Genomic DNA, 26,676 nt, shown 5'->3' on the forward strand with positions numbered 1-26,676 from the left:
GCAGATTAAGATTTATAGATATTATCTTGTGAGAAGATAACATTTAATCTGAGATCAAATTAGAATCCCTTTGTATGTCAAAGTGATCTCCAGTGCTAGTTAGTGTGCATTGAAAGCAACATGCACTACACTGGGTAGCAGTAAATCTCGGTGACACTTTTGGAACTCTGTTTTTTTCTCTCTCTCTCCTTAATATCTAGATGGATCGAATCCTTAAAATTGATATGTGGTTATGAATACATTATTAAATTAAACTTCAAGCTCTGTAATATGACGCCCTCAAAGCCTAAGCACTAAAAAGCAGTTCCTCCGGATAAAACCATTAAAATTAAAAACACACAGATATGATAAATAGATAACTGTTTCACACATGTATTAATTTTTAAAGAGAATTTTTGACATGTAAACATAATTGTATGGGAAATTCTGAGAGTTACAGATAATTCAGCTTTGTTATAAAGCTCTAGTAAATCAAACAACAATAGACCCGTAGAATAGCACAGCAGGCAGGGTAGGCAGTATACAGAGCTGGGCCCTGTTATACCATGGAAACTTAATATATGATAATGAATGATAAAAATGACATTTAAATCAGTAGGACAAAATGAGCTATTCTTTCATTCATGTGTTTATCTATTCAGAAAATGTTTATCAAGGGCCAACCTCTATCATAGATGCCAGGGATACATCAGCAAACCAAATAGACTAACATCCTTGTCATCATGGGGTGTAAATTCTAGTTAGGGTAGAGACAGAATAAACACGTAGAATATTTCATTTGGTGGGGGAACATTATATCTCTACTTCATACTGTGTAAGGAATTGCTACAAGTCAATTTGTTTAAAAGCAAACCAATTTGGCAGAAGATTATTTTATTTTGATAACTATCCTTAATTCATAAATGAGAATATAGGGCTATTCAGTAAATACCTAATAGTTTTTTAGTGGTTAGGAAAGAAAATATAAAAGCAAACAGAGTGCTTTCAGTCTTCAGGTTGATAGGAATGTAAGTTTAATAAGTTTTTTGTGAGTTTAGGCAAAATGAGTGCTTGTATATGTTGCAGGTACAACTGTGTATTGATACTTTTGTTTTGGGAGCGCAGCTTAACAGTAGGTCTCAAAATGAAAAAAGCACAGAGACTATGACCCAGGAATCTCACCTCTTGGTTCCCCTGGGAACTTTCTTGCATTGTGCACAAGGAGGTATTTTGCAATTCATGAGTTTTACCATCAGTCTTCATTCAAAAATTTCGTTGCATTTTGTTGTTGCATTTATGCACAACATTAGTTATAATGAAATTTTGAGAGCTGCCTGAATGTGCTCTTGTTACCTTGATGCATTCATTAGCACAGAACATTAGCACTGACACAGATCTCCAGGACATATTGTTGAATGTAAGGGGTAAATTACAGACATCGTATGTATACATCAGTGGTAACAGCAATTACCACCAGAGCTGTTCACAGTTCTTATCACTGGGAAAGCAACAGAAATTGTGGTGTCAGCTATTTAGGTTTAGCCTTATCTCAGTTGTTTTTATTAACTCTTTAAAGAGAAGGTACATTTATTCAAAGAGAGAGTATATGTAAAATTACTGTAGCAATTCTTTCTATAAACTGCAGTTCAAGTCTTATTTCCCACTATCCCAGCCCATTTTGTATATTTTGTCAGTATCACTTATTTGGCATTTGGCAGGTGCTCTTGTACATATGGTTGTTTGCTGTGTGCTTTGTCCTACCAATTAAATTATAGTTGCCTTTGACAGCTTAGGACATACCTCGTCATTTTTTTTTTAACATAATGCCAGAAGAGAAGGCCTTACTTGATTAAAAAAAAAAAAAAAAAAAAAATTATCATGGATATCTTGCATTCTTTGAATAATATTTTTGTGCTTTTTAGGTTTATAACTTCCATAGTAAATCAGTTTTATTTCTAAATGTACTTGAATTTTAAATTATTTATTAGCAATTATATTTTAAACACTCGTAAACATGGGTTTTTAAAAATGAAATTGTTCAAATTATCTTTTCCTTCTAGGTCGTTTATACGCAATGCAGACTGGAATGAAGATCGATAGTAAAACTCCTGAATGTCGCAAATTTTTATCAAAGTTAATGGATCAGTTAGAAGCTGTAAGTTGAACACTAATCATTTATTTTCTGGTTATGGTTAAAATACCATTTTATTCATTTGTGTGTCTGTGTTGTCATTTTAGTTCTTTCCCTTGGCAACAATCAACAATGCCATTATACCTGAGGAAAAACTAGACATAAGTTTTTTTCCAATTATTTGCTGTATACTTCCAGAGGAGTTATGAGTGTTAATTAAAGTATGTTCAAATATCTTTGCATATGCCATCATATCTTGTTCCACATTATTATAGATAGCCTTTGGCTCATCCTTTTATAAGTGAAAAACCTTTTCTTTTTTTTTTTTTTTAAATTGTGACAGGGTCTCACTCTGTCACCCAGGCTGGAGTGCGTTGCAGTGGCATGATCTCTCAGCTTGCTGCAACCTCCACCTTCCAGGTTCAAGCAATTCTCCTACGTCAGCCTCCCAGGTAGCTAGGACTACAGGCACACACTAAATGCACCCAGCTAGTTTTTTTGTATATTTTGGTAGAGACGGAGTTTGACCTTGTTGACCAGGCTGGTCTCCCACTCCTGACCTCAAGTTATACACTCACCTCAGCCTCCCAAAGTGCTGGGATTACAGGCATGAGCCACCATGCCCAACCGTGAAAAACCCTTTCTAACCTTCCCTTGCAGTTACATGGGTGATTAATTTGGGAATCTTAATATTTCTTGTAATAATGAAATAATAGGGTGTGTATTTAGTGAAAGGAACAATGAAGGAAATGATGCTAATTACTTATCTTTTCTTCCTCCCTCTCTGGGGTCCCAGGGCAAGATATTCTTAGGGTTTAGGCATCCCTCCTAGCAGGAAAGTGGTAGGTGACTAATTAGTCACCTTCTTGAACCTAATATAACTTCGCAGATCACTGTAGAGGTACTTACTGAGAAGTGCCTATTGGATTGGATATCAGTGCACAAAGACGGCAGTGCCAACCTTAGTAGTCTACAGTGCCTACCTGTAACTCCTGGACTCAGCCATACCTGGTTTCTCTTCTAACAAAGTCAGGGTACACTCATTAATTCATCTCCTCCAAGACTGTTACATTAATAGTCGTGATTTACTTTTTATTTGCTTATTTAGATATCCAACCTCAGGAGAATTAGAAACCTATTTATTCTATCAGTTGTATTATTTTGCTTTGAGAAAATTTAGACAAAAACCAAAATGAAAACACTTTCAGCCCAGAGCTTTTCATTGTTTTCATTATTTTTATGTATTTTTAGGAGGTTATCATTCAAACAAGACTTACGTGAAGACAGAACTTCCTACCTAGTTGTATAAAGCAGCCATGGGCAGTAGTGTTCTCTCACTTGGTGTGGCTCTCTGGCTTATTGACTCCTGTCATCTGCTACTGTTAACTACCCAAAATCAGCCTCATGGCAACACTGAGGAAATTCAGCTGTTCCTGGAGCCTATCTGGCCTTCCATTTCTACAGCTGCTTCTGTGGATACAAGATAAATTTGAGTACTCTCTTTTTAGGCAATGGGTTGGGGTAGAAGGGAGAATGTTTCTCACACATAGCAGTATATTTGTAAAATCCAACTCTAGCATTTTGTATAGTATAATGTCTCTTTATTAACTTCACTGTATAGCAGTAGTAGCTCGGATAATAGTTCTTGGATAAAACAAAATTCAAACAGATTTCTGAAGTGTAAAATCACATTTATAAAGGGACTCATCAGGAATTTATCACTACGTACATTAAATGACAGGTAGGGTAAGTTTATTCCACGGTGAGGGCACACTATAATGTTTGCATTACAGTTTTAAAACTTCAAATATATTATGTTTTTGCTGTCAGATATTTTCTGATGAAGATGAGATGAAGTGGCCTACTCTCACTAAAATTATTCTATAACGAAATCTGCCTTTACAAATGATTTTGCAGTTTAGATACATAAATTACTGTTATCTGTGGGGATTTTTTTTTCTTTTTTCTGTTTTGTTCAGGATAAACATAGATAAAATTGCCTTAAATTTCAGCGTTAAATCTCTTCTGGACCATAAGTTATTCTGTTTAATTATGAAAGTATTTACTTTGCTGATTTTATGAAAAGTCCTGGGGCTTCTTTTAATTTTAATTTTTTACTTTAAAAAAAAGCAGGTTTTTATCAACTACTATGATGCTCAGATCTGATACTCCAGGGAGTTATTTTATTCCTGTATTGTAGTCTGAGTAAAAATTAGCAACTTTTTTTAATGCTTTAAATTATTTTGTCTATAGAAAAGGGCTAAAAATTTACAGGTATAAGTTGCATTGATTGCAGGTATATATTTGTCTAAATTTTAAAAGCTTCCATAAGTTGATTCTGAGTTTGTTGTCTTATACCTTACTTAGAATTAGATCTTTTTTGTTTTTTACATGATGTGCTCTGAGAGACATTATTATATTATTATTATTTATTTATTTATTTATATATTTTTGAGACATAGTGTAGCTCATTCGCCCAGGGTAGAGTGCAGTGGCGCGATCTTGGCTCACTGCAAGCTCCTCCTCCCGGGTTCATGCCATTCTCCTGCCTCAGCCTCCCGAGTAGCTGGGACTACAGCTGCCCACCACCATGCCCAGCTAATTTCTTTTTGTATTTTTAGTAGAGATGGGGTTTCTCCGAGTTAGCCAGAATGGTGTCGATTTCCTGACCTCGTGACCCGCCCCCTTGGCCTCCCAGAGTGCTGGGATTACAGGCATGAGTCGCTGTGGCCAGCCGAGAGATACTATTTTAGGACGTGATGAACCTTCTAGTCTTTTTTTTTTTTTTTAGATTTGACAGAAGAAATGGGAATAAAATAAAATTTTAAGTTATATATGCCTAGAAATTATTTTCTAATTCTATTTTTAGGATAACTTATAGTTTGGGTAATAAAACATCATTTTGAAGTATTTGATGCTTCCTTCATATGGATAATTGGATATGTTATCGTTTTATGCTTGGTTATTTTGATTGTTAGAGCTAAATTATATTTTCAGTTTATCATAAGTGTGTTTCTTCAAAGTTGTAAGCATTGGATTTTGTTTTAAATGCATTGGGCTGAGGCATAGCAACTCTTTTTGCAAATTTCATTGATAACATCTTTTATTGAAATTAATGTAAAATAATTTACTTAAAATGATTATTAGAATTATTTGTAATTAAGCCAACACTTCTAAGAGTCCAAAATCATAAGCTATGTATCTGATTTTATTTTAGCTAAAGAAGCAGTTGGGTGATAATGAAGCTATTACTCAAGAAATAGTGGGTTGTGCCCATTTGGAGAATTATGCTTTGAAAATGTTTTTGTATGCAGACAATGAAGATCGTGCTGGGCGATTTCACAAGTAAGTAAAGAGAAAAATAAAAATTATTTTATTAATTTTGTAACTGTATAACCAAAAGTAACTAGTTTTCTCTGGAACACTTTCTAACCTGCTGATTGATTTAGGTTTTTTTAGAAAAAATTATCGAACCTCACAGTGATTTTAGGTTACAAATTCTGGCCTTTCTCATAAAAGAAAATGGCTGAAAGAAGAAATACCCAGGGCAGATTTATTTACTTAGTAAATATACTCTACTTAGCTGTTTTTTTAACATTTAGTAAAATCTGAGTTGATTTTAGGCAAAATCACAGCCTCGCCTCATGATTTTGATTTTGATTTTGATTTTGAAGGTACCCACCCCAGTCAATTCAAATGATTTTTCAGTATAATATTTGCATGTAAAGAAATACATTATGGTGTCATATGGAGTCAGATAATACTATAATTACATTTTTCTAAAATCAAAAACATACAAAAAGTTTTGCCATGGCACATTTACTTATAATATGAGCCCTGTTACTTTCTCATAGTAACAGATTATAAAATGATTTTTGTTACTTTCTTGAAATCTGATTTTATTTAAAACATTAATTTCAGAGTGCTTTTATAAAGATAGGAATTTTTTTTTCTTATAACTACATGACAAAACTACATTTTAATGTGTTTCATATTTAAACTAGACCGACTCTCTTTTCTCTTCCAGAAACATGATCAAGTCCTTCTATACTGCAAGTCTTTTGATAGATGTCATAACAGTATTTGGAGAACTCACTGATGAAGTGAGTGTACATTCTTTATTGTCTTAGCTGAAGATCAGTAACGTTTCTGTTTATCAATATTGTTATTGCATTTTTTATTTACAGCAGAATGTCTGTCAGAAATTAATGCAAGCAAAAAATGTAATTTTGCATTTTTTATTGGCCATTTTCAAAAAATAAATTATTTCTAATAATATACTTTAATTTTGTACTAAGTTCTCTATTTTTATTTTTGTGTTTGTTTTTTGAGACAGGTTATTGCTCTGTTGCCCAGGCTGGAGTACAGTGGTGTGATCTCAGCTCACTGCAGCCTCAGCCTCCCCGGGCTCAAGCAATTCTCCTGCCTCAGACTCCTGAGTATCTGGGACAACAGGCACAAGCCACTATAGCTGGCTAATTTTGTATTTTTTTGTAGAGACATGGTTTCACCAAGCTGCTCTCGAACTCTTGAGCTCAAGCAATCTTGCCTGCCTCAGCCTCCCAAAGTGCTGGAATTACAGGTGTGAACCCCACTGCACCTGGCCTGTAATAAGTTCTTTAAATCCAGCATGTATTTTACACTTCAGCATATGTGTGACTACAGTATTGGACAGCATAGGTTTAGAGTTTGATCTTATTAAGTATTAACATATTACTAATCCTGTATGTTGTTAAGTTTTTACACCGTAATTTGTTGAACATAGTGGAGGTAGAATCTTCTTTTTTTTTTTGTGATGGAGTTTTGCTCTTGTTGCCCGGGCTGAAGTGCAATGGCGCGATCTCGGCTCACTGCAATCTCTGCCTCTCGGGTTCAAGCGATTTTTCTCCCTCAGTCTCCCTAGTAGCTGGGATTACAGGCAGATGCCATGACACCCAGCTAATTTTTGTATTTTTACTAGAGACCTGGTTTCACCATGTTGGTCAGGCTGGTTTCGAACTCCTGATCTCAGGTGATGTGTCCACCTTGACCTCCCAAAGTGCTGGAATTACAGGTGTGAGCCAACACACTGGCACTGGAGGTAGAATCTTTTTATGATCTTTTTTTCTGTTTCATTTCTAGTCAGCATTATTGTTAATGGTTTGTTTCCCTTGTAAAATGCATATAGGACTTAATATTTTATAACATACTTCCTGTTCATTTTATCAATTTGATTCCCATAATGACTGTAACGTAAGCAAAGCACATAACCATTTTATACATGGGCAAATGGGGGCTAAATGACAAATTTACTGCCTTAAGTTCAGTATTATTTTCACCATAATAGGCTTTACCATTCAGGTGGAGAATTTATTTTCTGAGAGGGAATGTATTAATCTAGAAAAAGAAAGAGTTATAAATGAGATTGATACATATGTGAATATGAATGATTTGAACACTACGGGCAATGTTGTTTTCTGTGATAGAATTTTTTTTTTCAAAATGATGACTAGCTCTTAGTAAAGTCCCAAACAAAACAAAGTACAATCAGTGTATAAGGCATGTTTGTAAAAGATTGTATAGCAAAACTGCAAAAAGTTATTTTTTCTTTATATTCAAAATGAAGTTACTCTCTAAGCTTGATGAGTATAAGCAGGGGTTTTGCCAGCATGAAAGTTGTTCAGGACATTTCAAAGTTGTGACAAATGAAGGACTGTTTTGTTTTGTTTTGTTTTGTTTTGTTTTGTTTGTGAGACAGTGTCTCACTCTGTCACCAGGCTGGAGTGCAGTGGCACAATCTCGGCTCACTGCATCCTCTACCTCCTGGGTTCAAGCGATTACCCTGCCTCAGCCTCCCAAGTAGCTGGGCCTACAGGTGTGCGCCACCACACCTGGCAAATTTTTTGTATTTTAGTAGAGACAGGGTTTCACTATGTTGGTTAGGATGGTCTCAATCTCCTGATCTCGTGATCCACCTGCCTCGGCCTCCCACAGTGCTGGGATTACAGGCATGAGCCACCACTCCCAGCCAGGATATTTTTTTTTAATGTGACTGTCCCTTTTATTCCAAAACATAAAGCAGTTTTGGCCCTTGCCCACACACTGCCAGTGTCATTTCCCAGTAACTGAGCTAACCAGAAACCACCTGAGATATTTTCAGTTATGGAGCAATGCCCATTCAGAGCCACTGCTCTCAGATGTTTTAACTCTTGTACAGAGTCGTATAAAGGAGAACTGATAACCTGGAGTGTGAAAACCTGAACTGTTATTCAATGAGTATTACCTTTTTATATTCTGATGGCCTCATGGATCCACGTTTTTAACTCCCTTTCACTTCATCTCCTGTTATTAATGATCCAAATTTTCTTTTCTTCTCTGTTTTACTAGTGTGAGGAACTATGCTAAATACTTGGGGATACAGAGGTAATATAAACATGACATGATGGAAAGCTTTGAGTGGTTCAGTAGAACTTTGGAGAGTACCAGGTAGGTGAAGGAGAATGGTGAGAATTCAGAGTAGAAGAGTATGTCATAAGCCAGGTCAGACAGATGATGGAAGACCTGCAATCTTCAATTTGTATTTTTGAGTAAAGAATTATGCCTTGGCGTGCTTCGTATAATAGGAGTCTGTACAATGAACTGTAGTGAGGGAGAACTACAGAACCATTTGACAAAAAAAGAAAGAAAAAAAGGAAAAAAAACTGGTTGATGATTAACTGTGGGCCTTAGTTGAGAGGTGGAGAACCATACATGATGAGTTGTTTTTGATTTGAGAAACAATAATTTATTGAAACTTAGATTTTAAAATTAGAGTTGCAAGTTTGACAACCAAAAAGGAATCATCAGAAGCCTCTTGGAAATAAATAAGCAAAAGACAGCAAAGTAGAGAGGACAATTCAAGTTATAAGATTAGACCAACCCTTCAGGTAAGTGGATTGTTTTGAATGAGAGAGAAGATGACTAAGTAAAAACCCTTGGTAAACACCTATTTTTTCAATGTAAGAGGAAGAAGTTAGTAAAGAAACACATTTGTAGATGTAAATGGAAATTCAAGATATGAGAGGAGAGGATCGTGATAAGGCAAAGTAGCAGATCAGAATGCCACATGGTTTATTGTGCTCTCCTTGCCTTCTGCTCCTTCTTACTTAGGGAAGCTACCTTCGCCTATGTATTTTAGAAGCAAGCACATAATCCTTTAAAGTTATAACTGCTAACAATGGTGAACCCAGCTAACAGGTTAAGTAATAGTCATAGGAAAAAGAACAAAATTTCCAGAAATCTTAAGTGAGTAATAGGTTCTTTTCACTTAAAGAATATGTAACACTTCCACGTACATAAACTACATAATTTATCTGTATTTCAGGAGAAAAATCTAGGTTTACTTTTAGCTACTTTTAGCTACCATCAATGAAGAACCAGCTTCCTTAGTTTTTTGAACATAGAAACTAGGGCAAACACTGTAAATGAGGCCAATGAGAAGGCTTCAGGTGAGATTGGGGTGATGGGATGGGATTTGTGTAGATATGAGAGTTACTAAAGAGTAAGGGTACAGGGATTTTTTTTACCCCCTATCTCACTACGTAACCTGCTCCCTAAGCCCCTTTGCCTTGCACTAGTGCTAGAATAAAGTAGGAGATTGCGTCTTTGTTGGTAGATAAAGGATTCTAGATAGTTGGAGGGGTCTGGAATGGGATGGAAAGAAGAAATTAAACCTATATGACCAGAGTGGAAAGGGACGTCTCTGTGGTCATATGCTTTGGGCTGAAGTATATTCTTGGGCCTTCTGTAAATCCTGCATATCTGTGTTGAAAAATGTGTGTATACACAGTTAATATGTAATTGTGTAGGTGCTTTTTACTAACTTAAATTTGTTATATATAAAGTTTGCACTTAGTGTACAAATTGCTTGACACTCAAAATACTAACTTTTCTCATATGCAATATATTACAGTGATCTTACCCTTACATGGCTAGTAAACTGATTTTTGACTACGAACTAAGGTTGACTAACTATATAAAGTCAGCCAAAGAAAGGAAAATACTGTTAAGTCTATCCATATGCCTCAGGCCAACCAGTGTGATCAGCCTTATTCAGACTTGTTTTCTCTTATTTTCAGTATTGTATTTTGTTCCATCGTTTTCCATTTTAGAAACAGAGTCTTCATGGTGATTACTGAGTTTTTTAAAAAATGATGATTTAGGCCGGGTGCAGTGGCTCACACCTGTAATCCCAGCACTTTGGGAGGCCGAGGCAGGTGGATTGCCTGAGCTCAGGAGTTTGAGAACAGCCTGGGCAACACGGTGAAACCCCTTCTCTATTAAAATACAAAAAATTAGCCAGATGTGGCAGCCTGCACCTATAGTCCCAGCTACTTGGGAGGATGAGGCAGAGAATTGCTGAACCCAGAAGGCAGAGGTTGCAGTGAGCCGGGATTGTGCCACTGCACTCCAGCGTGGGTGACAGAGCAAGATTCTGTTTAAAATAATAATAATGATTTAAAATGCCAGGAGTTTTCAGTAATGCTTGTTTAGGTGGAAGAGGGAGAAGTACACTTCTGTGTACTTTTACTAGCCCTTAAAAATACTGTGATTTTACTAGCCCTTAAAAATACTGATAAGCAAGATAGTTAGTGGCATCAGCCCTCTCACAGGTCCTCATTGTTGTCTAAGAACATGGAAGTTTTTTTATTTACCTGTCATTTAAGCACTATATGCCTAAAACAAGACACAAACTATTATAACCTTTATTTCAAAAACTATAAAAAGATGAGTTGTTCCAAAACCACGAATATAAACTGGTCTTCAAATCATTTAGCAGTGTTAAGTCATTTCCTCCTTTACAATTCCACTTTAGTTTAATTGTGTAATTTGAAAACACTGGTAGAGACAAAGACAGGGAACAGAAAAGTGGGGAAAGAATGAGTTTGAAGATTTCAGGTAGACAAGATTTTTTTTTTTTTTGATATATACTCATTAGATACGTTTAGATATAGTTCAAGACTCACCATAACTGGTTTGTTTGTTGATAAGGAAAGGCACTGGTGTTATTTAACTGCTTGATATTCCGTAGCTTTTTAACAAAGCTGAAACTTTCTTCAAAATTGGTTGTTTTCCTTCTCATGGAATGTGTTTTGGGAAACACTGAAATCTAAAATAAAAAAAGAAAATGGGCAAGGGAATGGCATAATTTTTATTTGTATATTTGTCTTTTAATTTAAACATCTTTATAATGCAGACAATTATTTTTAATTGATTTAAAGTTTGAAAATTTTTATGGTTGTCCCAGCTGCTCCAGTTCTAGCTGTGCCTCAGAGGGCCGCAGGTATACCTTGGGCCACTGGTCCAGAGTACATAAGCTGTAAGCCTTGGCAGCTTCCACATGGTGTGTTAAGTCTGCAAGTACACAGAATGCAAGAGTGAAGGAGGCTTGGCAGTTTCCATCTAGATTTCAGAGGATGTGTGGGAAAGCCTGTATGCCCAGGCAGAAGCCTGCCTCAGGGTTAGAGTCCTCACAAAGAGATCCTAGTAGGGCAGTGCTAAGGGAAATGTGAGGTTGGAGCTCCCACACAGAGTCCTACCTGGATCACTGCTTAGTGGAGCTGTAGGAGCGGGACTGCCACCACCCAGGCCCACCTGAGTGGTATAGCCACTGACAGCTTGTACCCTGAGCCTGGAAAAGGTGCAGGCTTTCAACTCCAACCTATGAGAGCAGCCACAGGGGCTGTACCCTGCAAAGCCATAGGGGCAGAGCTGCCCAGGGCCACCACTTGTACCAGTGTTCCCTGGATGCTGGTCATGGAGTGAAGCATTATTTTGAAACTTTGAAGTTTAATGTCTAACCTGTTGGTTTTTGGACTTGTGTGGGGCGTATCGTGCCTTTTTTGGGGTAGTTTCTCCCTTTTAGACTGGGGATGCTTACCCAATGCCTGTACCACCATTCTTTCTTAGAAGTAAATAATTTGCTTTTAATCATACAGGCTCACAGGTGAAAGGAATGTGCCTTGATTGTTAGATGAGATTTCAGACTTTTGAGTTGATGCTACAATTAGTTAAAACTTTAGGGGGCTCTTGGGAAGGGATGATTATATTTTGCAGTGTGAGAAGGACGTGAGATTTGAGGGGGGCGGGAAGCAGAGGTGGAATTATATAGTTTGGATGTTTGTCCCCCTCGAATCTCATGTTAAAATGGGATCCTCAGTGTTGGAGGTGAGGCCTGGTGGGAGGAGTGGTCATGGGGGTGGATCTTTTTTGAATGGCTTGGTGCCCTCCCCATGGTAATAAGGGAGTTCTCGCCCTGTTATTTCACGTGGGAAGTGGTGGTTTAAAAGAGTCTGGCGTCTCTCTTGCTGCCTCTCCTACCTTGTGACACGCTGGCTTCCTTTTGCCTTCCATCATGAGTAAGAGCTTCCTGGGCCTCACCAGAAGCGAAGCAGATGCTCGGCCCTTGCTTGAACAGCCTGCGGAACTGTGAAGCCTCTTTTCTGTATAAATTAGCCAACATCAGGTATTCCTTTATAGCAGTGAAAATAGACGAATATAAGATGTACACAATCTGAATAACCGAAGCCTTCTGTATGATATCTGTATGTGATGATTTGGGGTATTCTAATTAAGTTCTTTTTACTTAAAATTCCATCCCTTTTTAAAAAGGCCACTGATTCACAAGATGAATTATGCAATTTGCATAACTAATGCATCCTATTTTGAGCTTTTTTTCCCCTGCAATTTATTCTTCTGTCATTGAAGAACCTACAGGAACCTCTTATTTCCTAACACTACAAGTCCATGCTCCTCTGTCAGATTTTCAGGTTTTCTGTCATGCTCCGTACTCTGCTTGCAGCACTATTTGCCAGTCCTACTTTCTTTGTAGATCAGGCTGCTCACTGTCTTCTCATTTTTCACCCTTGGAAATGTTGTGTTTCTAGCTGGCTTTGCCTAAGTTTTATCTTCTCTTCGAGTCTCACCTACATTATTCTAGTCCTTTCTTGAATTTCTCCATTCTCTCAGCTCTCCACCACCTGTATTTAGAGTTCTAACTTTATGAATATTACACTATGAATGTATTAACTACATTTTTGTGTATTATATTTTTGAATAAATTATATTGCAAGTACTTGAAGAGGGGGCTTTGTCTTCTTGATTAGTTTCTGCTTGAAAAGTTGCAGTAGTGTTTCATTTTTTAATCTGTAGATGGAAAAATGCCTTATACTTGTTTATATATAACTTATATTTCATAACTTTTCTAAAATGTAATAGATCTCATTTACTCAATGATATTTTTCTTGGTCATGTCTTGATTTTTTTTTTCCTTTTAATTTCATGTCATTACTCACTTGTATAAAACTAAAGTCTATTTTCTCTAGTCCTTCAACATTTTTGTTTTTTTATTTTTTTAATATTTTGTCTGCCACTATTCTATTTCTCAGTTATCTGTATACTGTTTATAGCAGGTGCTGTTCAAATACAAAGATAAATATTTTGAAAATGAAAATATGGAAAAAGATGCTCAATGCAGATACTAAGTAAATAGAATCCCAAGTGGCCATAGATAAAATAGACTTTGAGTATATGTGTTACTAGAAATAAAAGGGAACATTTTATAATAATAAGGGAGTCAGTTCATCAAGAAAACAATGCAGTTACAAATATCTGTGCACCTAAGAATAAGACTTTCAAACTATATGAAACAAATTGACAAGAAAAATAAGAAAAAATTCATAATCATAGTTGGAAATTTTAACACCCCCCGTTAGTCATTGATAGAATAGTTTTTAAAAATCAATAAAATAACACGAATAAAGAGTGGCCACATAAACTGTTGTCTAGAATGTGAAAAACCAAGAGCTTTCATACATTGCTTGATGGAGATGTTAGATGTTACATCCACTTTAGGAAAAGAGTTGGCCGTTTTTTTTTTTTTTTTTAATGCTAAACATACTCCCTTTTACCCAGCAATTCCTTTTCTGGTTTTTTTCCAAGAGAAATAAAAACATATGTCCAGAAAAAGACTAGTTCAGGAGCACTTATGGGAAGTTTATTCATAATAGCCCAAAGCTAGAAACAACCCTGATGTCCACCAACAGGGGCACTGGGGGCACTGGCAAACACATTGGGGTGTTAGATACAAAAAGGAACTGACTACTGATATAACCTGCAACATGGATGAATCTAGTAGACATTATGCTGAGGAAAAAAGCCGGAAGAATGCAAACTATACGACTGCCTTCATACACGTGTGTGTATGTGTGTGTACATGCATGCACACACCAAAGGAAGTTGCTCTAGGAAGGGATATAATTAGAAGTATGGTTTACCCAGGTATACTAATCTGTTTGTCAAAATATTGTGCACTGAAGATGTATACATCTCAAAGTATGTTCATTTTACTGCAGAAGTTAAATATTGAACTATTTTGTTTATAGGTTTGGTTTGTCTTAGTATGGGTTGGCAGTTCTAAACCTGCTTATTCTGTATTCTAGGAGTGACCAAATGATTAAATATATTGAGGGAGACAGTTTTCTCACTTTTGGGGAATTTAATTACGATGTGGAATGAGAGAAGACTAGATTGTGTTATGCTGTTAGGTTGGAATTGTAATCTTATTAATTCATGCTTTTAAATATATTAGATGAATAGATATATAGGTATAATATGTATAGTGTATGTGTGCTATTTGTATGTCTCTGTGCTCTCCTAGGAGCAATGATGCACCAGTAGCAGTGAGTGCACAGTGAGCATCCCTAGTACCTGATTTTCTATTCTAATTTTATTCTGCATAAGGAACCAGGACTTTCACAGAAAGTACTTAATCTAGGACTGAGTCCAGGAAAGCTATAGATAAGGCTGGACCTTCTTGTGACAGAAAATAGGAAAGTGTTATCATAATCATAGGACCCAGAAGCCGACTTGAAAGGGTTCCCATTGTCCAAGCCAGGGACAGTTTGAGCATAAAAATTAGAATGATAGTAATGAGTGATAACTCATTGAATAAAGAATCTGTATGGGTCCATACTGATACATACGAAGAAATAAATAAATGAATAAATAATAAAAGAGCAGAGAAGGCTCTTTTTCATAGGATTCTAACTATAAATGTACAAATGATGATAAAATTAGAAAATTATTAGTGAGCTTTAAAAGTAGTAGGTGGAAAGTTTGATAAGAAGTAGATTTACATGTCTATGAATATCTTACCAAATCGCTTATTTCTTTAAGAGGAAAATAGTAATTCAATAATGAGAAAACTTGTCACACACTTCTTTAGGCCAAGTCATTAAACCTAACACCACTGATGTTGGCACAACCCACATCATGTGCATCCTAATAAGATGATCTGAAAAAGACAAATATCGCTTCAGTGATAATGCTGCCAAAAATGTATAACCCAAACCTAATCATGAGGTGACATCAGACAAATCAATAGACATTTTACAGCTTGGTTGGTATTTTTTAAAAAGTCAAGGTTGAGGTGGTTCCAAGATAGCCGAATAGGAACAGCTACAGGCTACAGCTCCTGGCATGAGCAACACAGAAGACGGGTGATTTCTGCAACTGAGGTACCAGGTTCATCTCACTGGGGTGTGTCAGACAGTGGGTGCAGGATGTTAGGTGCAGCCCACCAAGTGAGAGCTGAAGCAGGGCAAGGCATCGCCTCTCCCGGGAAGCGCAAGGGGTAAGGGAATTCCCTTTCCTGGCCAAGGGAAACCGTGACACACAGCACCTGGAAAATCGGATTACTCCCACCCTAATTCTGCACTTTTCCAAGGGTCTTAGCAAACGGCACACCAGGAGATTATATTCCACGCCTGGCTTGGAGGGTCCCACACCCATGGGGCCTTCCTCATTACTAGCACAGCAGTCTGAGATCTACCTGCAAGGCAGCAGCAAGGCTGGGGGAGGGGCACCCACCATTGCTGAGGCTTGAGTAGGTAAACAAAGCAGCCAGGAAGCTCGAACTGGGTGGGGCCCACCGCAGCTCAAGGAGGCCTGCCTGCCTCTGTAGACTCCACCTCTGGGGACAGGGCATAGCCAAACAAAATGCAGCAGAAATCTCTGCAGATTTAAATGTCCCTGTCTGTTGGCTTTGAAGAGAGTAGTGGCTCTCCCAGCATGGAGTTTGAGATCTGAGAACGGACAGACTGCCTCCTCAAGTGGGTCCCTCACTCCCAAGTAGCCTAACTGGGAGGCACCCCCCAGTAGGCACAGACTGACACCTCACACGACTGGGTACCCCTCTGAGACGAAGCTTCCAGAGGAACAATCAGACAGCAACATTTGCTGTTCAGCAGTATTCAACTTCTGCAGCCTCTGCTGCTGATACCCAGGCAAACAGGGTCTGGAGTGGACCTCCAGCAAACTCCAACAGACCTGCAGCTGAGAGTCCTGACTGTTAGAAGGAAAACTAGCAAACAGAAAGGACATCCACACCAAAACCCCATCTGTATGTCACCATCATCAAAGACCAAACATAGATAAAACCACAAAGAAGGGGAAAAAGCAGAGCAGAAAACCTGAAAATTCTAAAAATCAGAGCACCTCTCCCCCCTCCAAAGGAACGTAGCTCCTCACCAGCAACGGAACAAAGCTGGACGGAGAATAAGTTTGACGATTTGAGAGAAGAAGGTTTCAGACGATCAAACTTCTCCAAGCTAAAGGAGAAGTTCGAACCCATCGCAAAGAAGCTAAAAACCTTAAAAAAAGATTAGACGAATGGCTAACTAGAATAACCAATGTAGAGAGAAGTCCTTAAATGACCTGATAGAGCTGAAAACCAAGGTACGAGAACTACGTGACAAATGCACGAGCTCCAGTAACCAATTCGATCAACTGGAAGAAAGAGTGTCAGTGATTGAAGATCAAATGAATGAAATGAAGCAAGAGAAGTTTAGAGAAAAAAGAGTAAAAATAAATGAACAAAGCCTCCAAGAAATATCGGACTGTGTGAAAAGACCGAATCTACGTCTGATTGGTGTACCTGAAAGTGATGGCGAGAGTGTAACCAAGCTGGAAAACACTCTGCAGGATATTATCCAGGAGAACTTTCCCAACCTAGCAAGGCAGGCCAACATTCAAATTCAGGAAATACAGAGAATGCCACAAAGATACTCCTTGAGAAGAGCAATTCCAAGACACATAATTGTCAGATTCACCAAAGTTGAAACGAAGGGAAAAAGGCTAAGGGCAGCCAGAGAGAAAGGTCGGGTTACCCACAAAGGGAAGCCCATCAGACTAACAGCAGATCTCTCTGCAGAAACTCTACAAGCCAGAAGAGATTCAGCACTCTTAAAGAAAAGAATTTTCAAACCAGAATTTCATATAGAGCCAAACTAAGTTTCATGAGTGAAGGAGAAATAAAATCCTTTACAGACAAGCAAATGCTGAGAGATTTTGTCACCACCAGGCCTGCCCTGCAAGATCTCCTGAAGGAAGCACTAAACATGGAAAGGAACAACTGCTATCAGCCACTGCAAAAACATGCCAAAATGTAAAGACCATTGATGCTAGGAAGAAACTGCATCAACTAACGAGCAAAGTAACCAGCTAACATCATAATGACAGGATCAGATTCGCACATAACAATGTTAACCTTATATGTAAATGGGTTAAATGCTCCAATTAGAAGACACAGACTGGCAAATTGGATAAAGAGTCAAGACCAATCAGTGTGCTTTATTCAGGAGACCCATCTCACGTGCAGAGACTCACATAGGCTCAAAATAAAGTGATGGAGGAAGATCTACCAAGCAATTGGAAAACAAAAAAAAGGCAAGAGTTGCAATCCTAGTCTCTGATAAAACAGACTTTAAACCAACAAAGATCAAAAGAGACAAAGAAGGCCATTACATAATGGTAAAAGGATCAATTCAACAAGAAGAGCTAATGATATATCCTAAATATATATGCACCCATTACAGGAGCACCCAGATTCATAAAGCAAGTCCTTAGAGACTTACAAAGAGACTTAAACTCCCACACAATACTAATGGGAGACTTTAACACCCCACTGTCACCATTAGACAGATCAACAAGACAGGAAGTTAACAAGGATACCCAGGAATTGAACTCAGCTCTGCACCAAGCGGACCTAATAGACATCTACAGAACTCTCCACCCCAAATCAACAGAATATACATTCTTCTCAGCACCACATTGCACTTATTCCAAAATTGACCACATAGTTGGAAGTAAAGCACTCCTCAGCAAATGTAAAAGAACAGAAATGATAACAAACTGTCTCTCAGACCACAGGGCAATCAAACTAGAACTCAGGACTAAGAAACTGTCACAACCGTCCAACTACATGGAAACTCAACAACCTGCTCCTGAATGACTACTGGGTATATAATGAAATGAAGGCAGAAATAAAGATGTTCTTTGAAACCAATGAGAACAAAGATACAACATACCAGAATCTCTGGGACACATTTAAAGCAGTGTGTAGAGGGAAATTTATAGCACTAAATGCCCTCAAGAGAAAGCAGGAAAGATCTAAAATTGACACCCTAACATGACAATTAAAAGAACTAGAGAGGTAAGAGCAAACACATTCAAAAACTAGCAGAAGGCAAGAAATAACTAAGATCAGAACAGAACTGAAGGAGATAGAGACACAAAAAACCCTTCAAAAAATCAATGAATCCAGGAGCCGATTTTCTGAAAAGATCAACAAAATTTGTAGACCACTAGCAAGACAAATAAAAAAGAAAAGAGAGAAGCATCAGATAGATGCAATAAAAAATGATAAAGGGGATACCACCACTGACCCCACAGAAATACAAACTACCATCAGAGAATACTATAAACAACTCTACGCAAATAAACAAGAAAACCTAGAAGAAATGGATAAATTCTTGGACACATATGCTCTGCGAAGACCAAACCAGGAAGAAGTTGAATCCCTGAATAGACCAGTAACAGGCTCTGAAATTGAGACAATAATTATTAGCCTACCAACCAAAAATAGTCCAGGACCAGACGGATTCACAGACAAATTCTACCAGAGGTACGAGGAGGAGCTGATACCATTCCTTCTGAAACTATTCCAATCAATAGAAAAAGAGGGAATCGTCCCTAACTCATTTTATGAGGCCAAAATCATCCTGATACCAAAGCCTGGCAGAGACACAACAAAAAAACAGAATTTTAGACCAATATCCCCGATGAACGTGGATGCAAAAATCCTCAATAAAGTACTGGCAAACCGAATCCAGCAGCACATCAAAAAGCTTATCCACCATGATCAAGTGGGCTTCATCCCTGGGATGCAAGACTGGTTCAACATATGCAAATCAATTAATGTAATCCAGCATATAAACAGAACAAAAGACAAAAACCACATGATTATCTCAATAGATGTAGAAAAGGCCTTTGACAAAATTCAACAGCCCTTCATGCTAAAAACTCTGAATAAATTCGGTATTGAGGGAACATATCTCAAAATCATAAGAGCTATTTATGACAAACCCACAGCCAATATCATACTGAATGGGCAAAAACTGGACGCATTCCCTTTGAAAACTGGCACAAGACAGGGATGCCCTCTCTCAGCACTCCTATTCAGCGTAGTGTTGGAAGTTCTGGCCAGGGCGATCAGACAGGAGAAAGAAATGAGGGGTATTCAGTTAGGAAAAGAGGAAGTCAAATTGTCCCCGTTTGCAGATGACATGGTTGTATATTTAGAAAACCCCATCGTCTCAGCCCAAAATCTCCCTGAGCTGATAAGCAACGTCAGTAAAGTCTCAGGATACAAAATCAATGTGGAAAAATCACAAACATTCTTACACACCAGTAACAGATAAACAGCCAAATCATGAGTGAACTCCCATTCACAATTGCTTCAAAGAGAATAAAATACCTAGGAATACAACTTACAAGGGATGTGCAGGACCTCTTCAAGGAGAACTACAAACCACTGCTCAACGAAATAAAAGAGGACACAAAGAAATGGTGGAACATACCATGCTCATGGATAGGAAGAATCAATATCGTGAAAATGGCCATACCGCCCAAGGTAATTTATAGATTCAATGCCACCCTCATTAAGCTACCAATGACTTTCTTCACAGAATTGGGGAAAAAAACTACTTTAAAGTTCATATGGAACGAAAAAAGAGCCCGCATTGCCAAGACAATCCTAAGCCAAAAGAATAAAACTGGAGGCATCACACTACCTGATTTCAAACTGTACTACAAGGCTATAGTAACCAAAACAGCGTGGTACCAAAACAGAGATGTAGACCTGTGGAACAGAACAGAGCCCTCAGAAATAATACCACACATCTACAACCATCTGATCTTTGACAAACCTGACAAAAACAAGAAATGGGGAAAGAATTCCCTATTTAGTAAATGGTGCTGGGAAAACTGGCTAGCCATATGTAGAAAGCTGAAACTGGATCCCTTTCTTACACCTTATACAAAAATTAATTCAAGATGGATTAGAGACTTAAAATGTTAGACCTAAAACCATAAAAACCCTATAAGAAAACCCAGGCAGTACCACTTAGGACATAGGCATGGGCAAGGACTTCATGTCTAAAACATCAAAAGCCATGTCAACAAAAACCAAAATTGGCAAATGGGATCTAATTAAACTACAGAGCTTCTGCACAGCAAAGGAAACTACCATCAGAGTGAACGGGCAACCTATAAAATGGGAGAAAACTTTTGCAAGCTACTTATCTGACAAAGGGCTATTATCCAGAACCTGCAAAGAACTCAAACAAATTTACAAGAAAAAACCCCATCAAAAAGTGGACAAAGGATATGAGCAGACAATTCTCAAGACATTTATGTATCCAACAGACATATGAAAAAATGCTCATCATCCGTGGCCATCAGAGAAATGCAAATCAAAACCACAATGAGATACCATCTCACACCAGTTAGAATGGTGATCATTAAAAAGTCAGGAAACAACAGGTGCTGGAGAGGATGTGGAGAAATAGGAACACTTTTACACTGTTGGTGGGACTGTAAACTAGTTTAACCATTGTGGAAGACAGTGTGGCGATTCCTCAAGGATCTAGAACTAGATGTACCATATGATTCAGCCATCCCATTACTGGGTATATACCCAAAGGGTTATAAATCATACTACTATAAAGACACATGCACACGTATGTTTATTGCGGCACTATTCACAATAGCAAAGACTTGGAACCAACCTAAATGTCCATCAATGACAGTCTGGATTAAGAAAATGTGGCACATATACACCATGGAATGCTATGCAGCCATAGAAAAGGATGAGTTCATGTCCTTTGTAGGGACATGGTTGAAACTGGAGACCATCATTCTCAGCAAACTATCGCTGGAACAGAAAACCAAACACTGCATGTTCTCAGTCATAGGTGGGAACTGAACAATGAGAACACCTGGACACAGGAAGAGGAACATCACACACCGGGGCCTGTAGGGGGGTGGGGGCAGTGGGAGGGATAGCGTTAGGAGATATACCTAATGTAAATGATGAGTTAATGGGTGCAGCACACCAACATGGCACATATATGCATATGTAACAAACCTGCACGTTGTGCACATGTACCCTAGAACTTAAAGTATAATAAAAATTAAATAAATAAATAAATGAAAGAAAACAGGCACCTTAGTCCTACAAACATATGATGACCTGAATGAGCAGGAAGTGGTTCTCCTATTGAGCCTCCAGAAGGGCTACAGACTGCTGAAAGCTTTATTTTATTCTGATGAGATGTGTAGCAGACCTACTGAACTGTAAGATAATAAATTTGTGTTGTTTAAAAAACAAACAAAAAAAAGTAAGTTCAAGGAATACTAATCATTCTCCTTAGATTAGATCTGGACCTGGGGGGAAAATAACTACGAAGGACATGATTGGGACAATTGACAAAATTTCTTGGGACTGTGGATCAGACAGTAGTGTTGTTGAAATATTAAATTTTCTGATGTTTGAGATTGTCCTAGATTTTGGAAAGTGCAATGAAAGGGAAAGGGGACACAGTGTCTTCTATTTATCCTTAAATGATACAGAAAAAAAATAGATACATACAGACACACAAGCTTTTTTTTTTTTTTTTTTTTTTTTTGAGACGGATTCTCGCTGTGTCACCCAGGCTAGAGTGCAGTGGCGTGATCTCAGCTCACTGAATGTTCTGCCTCCCGGGTTCATGCCATTCTCCTGCGTTAGCCTCCTGAGTAGCTGGGACTACAGGCGCCCCCCACCACACCCAGCTAATTTTTTGTGTTTTTAGTAGGGATGGGGTTTCACTCTGTTAGCCAGGATGGTCTCAATCTCCTGACCTCATGATCCACCCGCCTCGGCCTCCCAAAGTGCTGGGATTATAGGCATGAGCCACCGCGCCTGGCCCGACACACACACTTTTTATATTTATATATATATATTTTTTTATACATTTATATATAGAAATAAATGAATAAAACAAAAAAATAGTTGGAGAATCTGAGTAGAAGACGTGGGAGTATGTTGTCCTATTTTTAAAACTTCCTGTAAGTTTGATGAAAACTATATATAATTTTTTTTTCCAAAAAATAATTAACATTGGTTTCTTGTCTTACCCCAGTAGATTAAGTATTAAACAGTTACTGACCATACCTTGTTTGGAAATCTTTTGTTTACTTGGAACATATATTCCAATGTTATGATATTTTAAAAATAGAGGAGTTATATTTAAGTATTTGTATATTAAGTTATAGTTTTGATTTTGAGAGTATAGTTTTGCTCTCCTTTTTAAAAACTTGTTTGGTGAAATTATAGTTGCTTTGAAAAATATAAAGGGATTAAAATGTTGAATAAATATCAGGAAATACATGTAATCTGTGACTATAAATATTTCAGTATCTGAATCATTTTGATAATACATTTGTTTAATATGTGTTTTTCAAGCATTTCTCATTATACCACTTCTCAGTGTTCTCGGAGTTATGTGGAAGTCTTGTTTATATAATAACTTGGGAGGTTGAGGGACTAAGAGTATAAATGTATTTGTGATGTTGCCACAAAGTTAGAGATTATTAATCCCATTGTTATCACTGACTACTTTGAAAGTGTTATGAAAGCTGTGGATTCTCAGGCTAATGTGTATTGCATTTTTGCATGTAATTTGGGGAGTGTTCCAGGAAGAGGCAAGATAAAGTGCTACATTTTTGAGACTACGGTACAAGCTACCTATTCTTGTTCAAGAAATAACAAGGAGAACAATGTGGCAGAATCCAGAATGAAAAGGAGTGATAGGATAGGAGATGAGGATGAGGGTGTTGGGGGGGGAGGATTCAAACAGAGAATTGATGAATTTTGACTTGTATTTTTAAAGTATTTTTCCTTTCTGTAATGGACAAGATTGGAAAAGGCAAACTCATTAGTACATTATTAAATAATCAAGGTAAAAGATCTTGCTAGGATCAGAGTTTGCAGAAGAAGACATGGTGAGTAGTGGTTGGATTCTGGATGTATTTTGAATGTAGAGCTGACAAAATATAACAGATTCATTGGCAAACTGTAAAAGATACAGAGAACTCAAAAATAACTCCCAAGAGTTGGACCTGACAACTGTAAGATCATTCTTAACCACTTTAGCCATTTATAGACTTGTGGGGGAAAATCTGGAGTTGGTTTTAAACTTATCAAATACACAGGAGAAATGTGGAATTGGATATATACTTATACAAAATCCTAAGGTTTAGAGAAGTCTGAACAGAAGATATAAATTTGGAAGTTAGCAAATACACCTCATGGTATTTAAAGGTGGTATATTTATTAGACTGCATGAGATCATCAAGTGTAGAAAGAGGAGACAAGGAATCCAAGAGCTGAAGCCTGAGGTACTCCTGACACTGGGACATGAAAAAGAACAAGTATAAAGGACTGAAGGAGCACAGCAAGGGAGAAGGAAAACCAGGAGGTCTTGATAACCAGGAAAGCAAGTGTAAAGTGGGGCATCAAGGAATGGGGTGGGAAATAATCACCTGTTCATGCTGATAGGGGTCAAGGAAGATGGCATGTAAGCCTTGAATTTAGGTGGCAAAAACCACAATTACTTTCACACCAACCTAATAGGAATATAGAAGTAATCTGTAACCTTGACGAAAACTGTTGCAGTGAGTAGTGGGGATTAAAAACTTGCCTAGGATGGGTTCAATATAAAATCAAAGAGGAAGAATTAGATAGAGACAGCTAGTATAAAACTTTGTCTTTCAAGGTGACTTTTTGGTATGCTAATGGAGAATAATTTATATCAAATTTTTCATCGTTCTAGCCAGGAATTTATTATTACACTCTTGTGATTCTTAAAGGTACTAAGTTTAAAAATTCCTGCTCCAGCCTGCGGTTACTGTTCTCTAACCAGTCATGCTTCAGTGTAGCAAGTGATTTAAAAATTAAATGAAAATTCATGGTAATTCTTAAGTGGCCAAAATTTGCAGTTGTCAGTGATTCTCATCAATCCAGTAACAAAACAGGAACTTAGAGGCCAAGGACAAAAGTAAAAGTTCTTTTTGCAGTTCCTGTTTCTTAGAAAGGATGTCTAATCAGCAAAAAGGAGTTAATGAATTTCAAAAATACATCTTGAAAGTTTCCTTTAAAAATATTATTTAGTATCCAGCATCCTTTACATCCTTTATTTTAAATAAAACAACATTGAAAAGTGAATTAGTGGAGTTACAACTGCCAGAAATTTCTGCTAAATAGTGTATGCATCAGTTTCTAGGAATAGGGATGTTTTGGAAACAGTATGATAAAAAATAGTTAAGTTGCTTTACTAAAATGAACCTTTTTCAACTTAGTTTCTTAAATTTCGCTTACTAATGCAGAAACCCAAATTGTTTTAAACTTCTCTACACTGCTAATACTTAGATATTAGGACTGAAAGAACCTTCTAAAGTCATTACAACTTTTCCACTAAGTCTTTAGACAGGATTAAATTATTTCAGATAGAAAAAAATTTGGCCCAATTTTAAAGACCCTCAAAGAAGGCAGTTTAAACTTTCCTTAGCAATTTATTCATCTACTTTTAAAATAGTTTTCTTTGTAACTACCAAAAGGTACATTCTACATTGATAAACACTAAGTAGCTGACCTTTAAGGCTTATTTTCTATTATTTCATATATTTTAATCTGAATTGCAAATTGCAGTGTGGTAATTGTAGTTTACCAAGATAGACCCAAATGAGTGGCTAACTTTACTACTAAAACAGTATGACCTTCAGTAAATTACTTTATTTTTGTAATGACCTTTCTTCGTCTCTAAAATGATAGGATTATAGAATCCCAAGAAAGAAGGATGAAGAAATATGGGACTTCAGATAAGACATGTGCCAGATTTAGGAATGTCAGTTATTGCCTGGTTTCACATTAGACTGTAAAGCTCATGCTTGACTCATTCATCTCATGGATCCCCAGCACTTAGCATAGTAGCTGACGTGAGTAAGTAATAAATAACTGTTGACTTAGTGGAAATGAGGGCGCTTCATAGGGAGTAAGCATTTGCACTTAGCCTTGGAGGAAAGGAGACTGGGCAGAAAGGAAACCATGTTAGATAAGAGAGAATAACAGTAGAGAATGCAGGTAAGACAGGAATCCAATCTTGATTGAGGGAAATGGAAATAAGACTGAGTGTCCACAATGTGGAGGGCCTTGAATGCCAGATTAAACTGTATTTACATTGAGCCAGTCCTATAATGTCTCAAAGCCTTAGTGTGAGTACAATGTGACCTGCTTAAATTTCGAGGTTCTGATGAGGACCAAGTAGAGGAAAATATGTGGAAATGCTTTATAACCTGTAGGATGTTCTAAAGATGTCAGTCTAATACTTTAATCTTGTCTTGGATTTATCTTATCCAACTAGCATTTAATATGTGTCTTCTATCCATGGCATATTGATTTCTTTATCTTTATTCCCCAAATATTTCCTTATTTCTACCTTTGCTTGTACTTGTCCTTCTCTCCAGAATCTTGTTACTGCTTCAGTTTTTTCATAACTTACCCATCCTGCATGGCCAAACTAAAGCATCATTTCCTTTACCTTATTCTGTTTTTTCTTTATTCTCTGAACTGTTCCATGTACTTACTATAGGAAACAAGTTTAATACTTCCTACTAAGTGTGTTTTTATAGTAATAGTTCTTTGTATTTTAATTTCATATCCATAACCAGATGATTAGCTCCCTAAAGGCAGAAATAACGTATTGACTTACTTTATATATCCTGTATTGCTAATTAAAGGTCTTAATTAATAGCAAACTTTTCAGAGCCTAAAAGTATGTTGAGGTTAACTATACATATCTTATGTTTTCCCCCAAAGAGGGAAAGTTTAAACCACTAAAAATATAGAGTAGTTAATTACCTTCATTAGTTTTCATTGCTGGAGCATAGGTTAATAATAAACGTTTTAAAAGAATGTCATTTTGCAGATACTGAATTCAAGTGGACATGTGAACATAGAGATTCAAATCTGATAATAATCTAGCATTTGTAGCCCTTCAGTTCTAATTGCTCAAGATTTTGAAAAATTAAAAATCTGGAAAAGTCAATGCTTTAGCATATATTTTTTGCTCTGAAAGAATGAAAACGGAAGAAAAAGGTGAACCACAGGT

The 26,676-nt window shown here is 37.2% G+C and overlaps 1 protein-coding gene across 3 annotated transcripts in view; it reads left to right on the top strand.

Moving 5' to 3' along the window:
* VTA1 (vesicle trafficking 1) overlaps nt 1-26,676 on the top strand; it is a 79,253-nt gene that overhangs the window by 18,254 nt on the left and 34,323 nt on the right. For 2 of the 3 annotated variants that reach the window (XM_025382070.1, XM_025382071.1), the window contains exons 2-4: nt 2,040-2,134; nt 5,328-5,455; nt 6,138-6,213. In XM_025382070.1, the coding sequence (XP_025237855.1) occupies nt 2,040-2,134; nt 5,328-5,455; nt 6,138-6,213 (299 nt within the window). The remainder of the gene's footprint in view (nt 1-2,039; nt 2,135-5,327; nt 5,456-6,137; nt 6,214-26,676) is intronic. The other variant, XM_025382072.1, reaches the window with a different exon arrangement.

The sequence above is a fragment of the Theropithecus gelada genome, chromosome 4, assembly GCF_003255815.1.
Source record: "Theropithecus gelada isolate Dixy chromosome 4, Tgel_1.0, whole genome shotgun sequence".
NCBI classification, from domain to species: domain Eukaryota; kingdom Metazoa; phylum Chordata; class Mammalia; order Primates; family Cercopithecidae; genus Theropithecus; species Theropithecus gelada.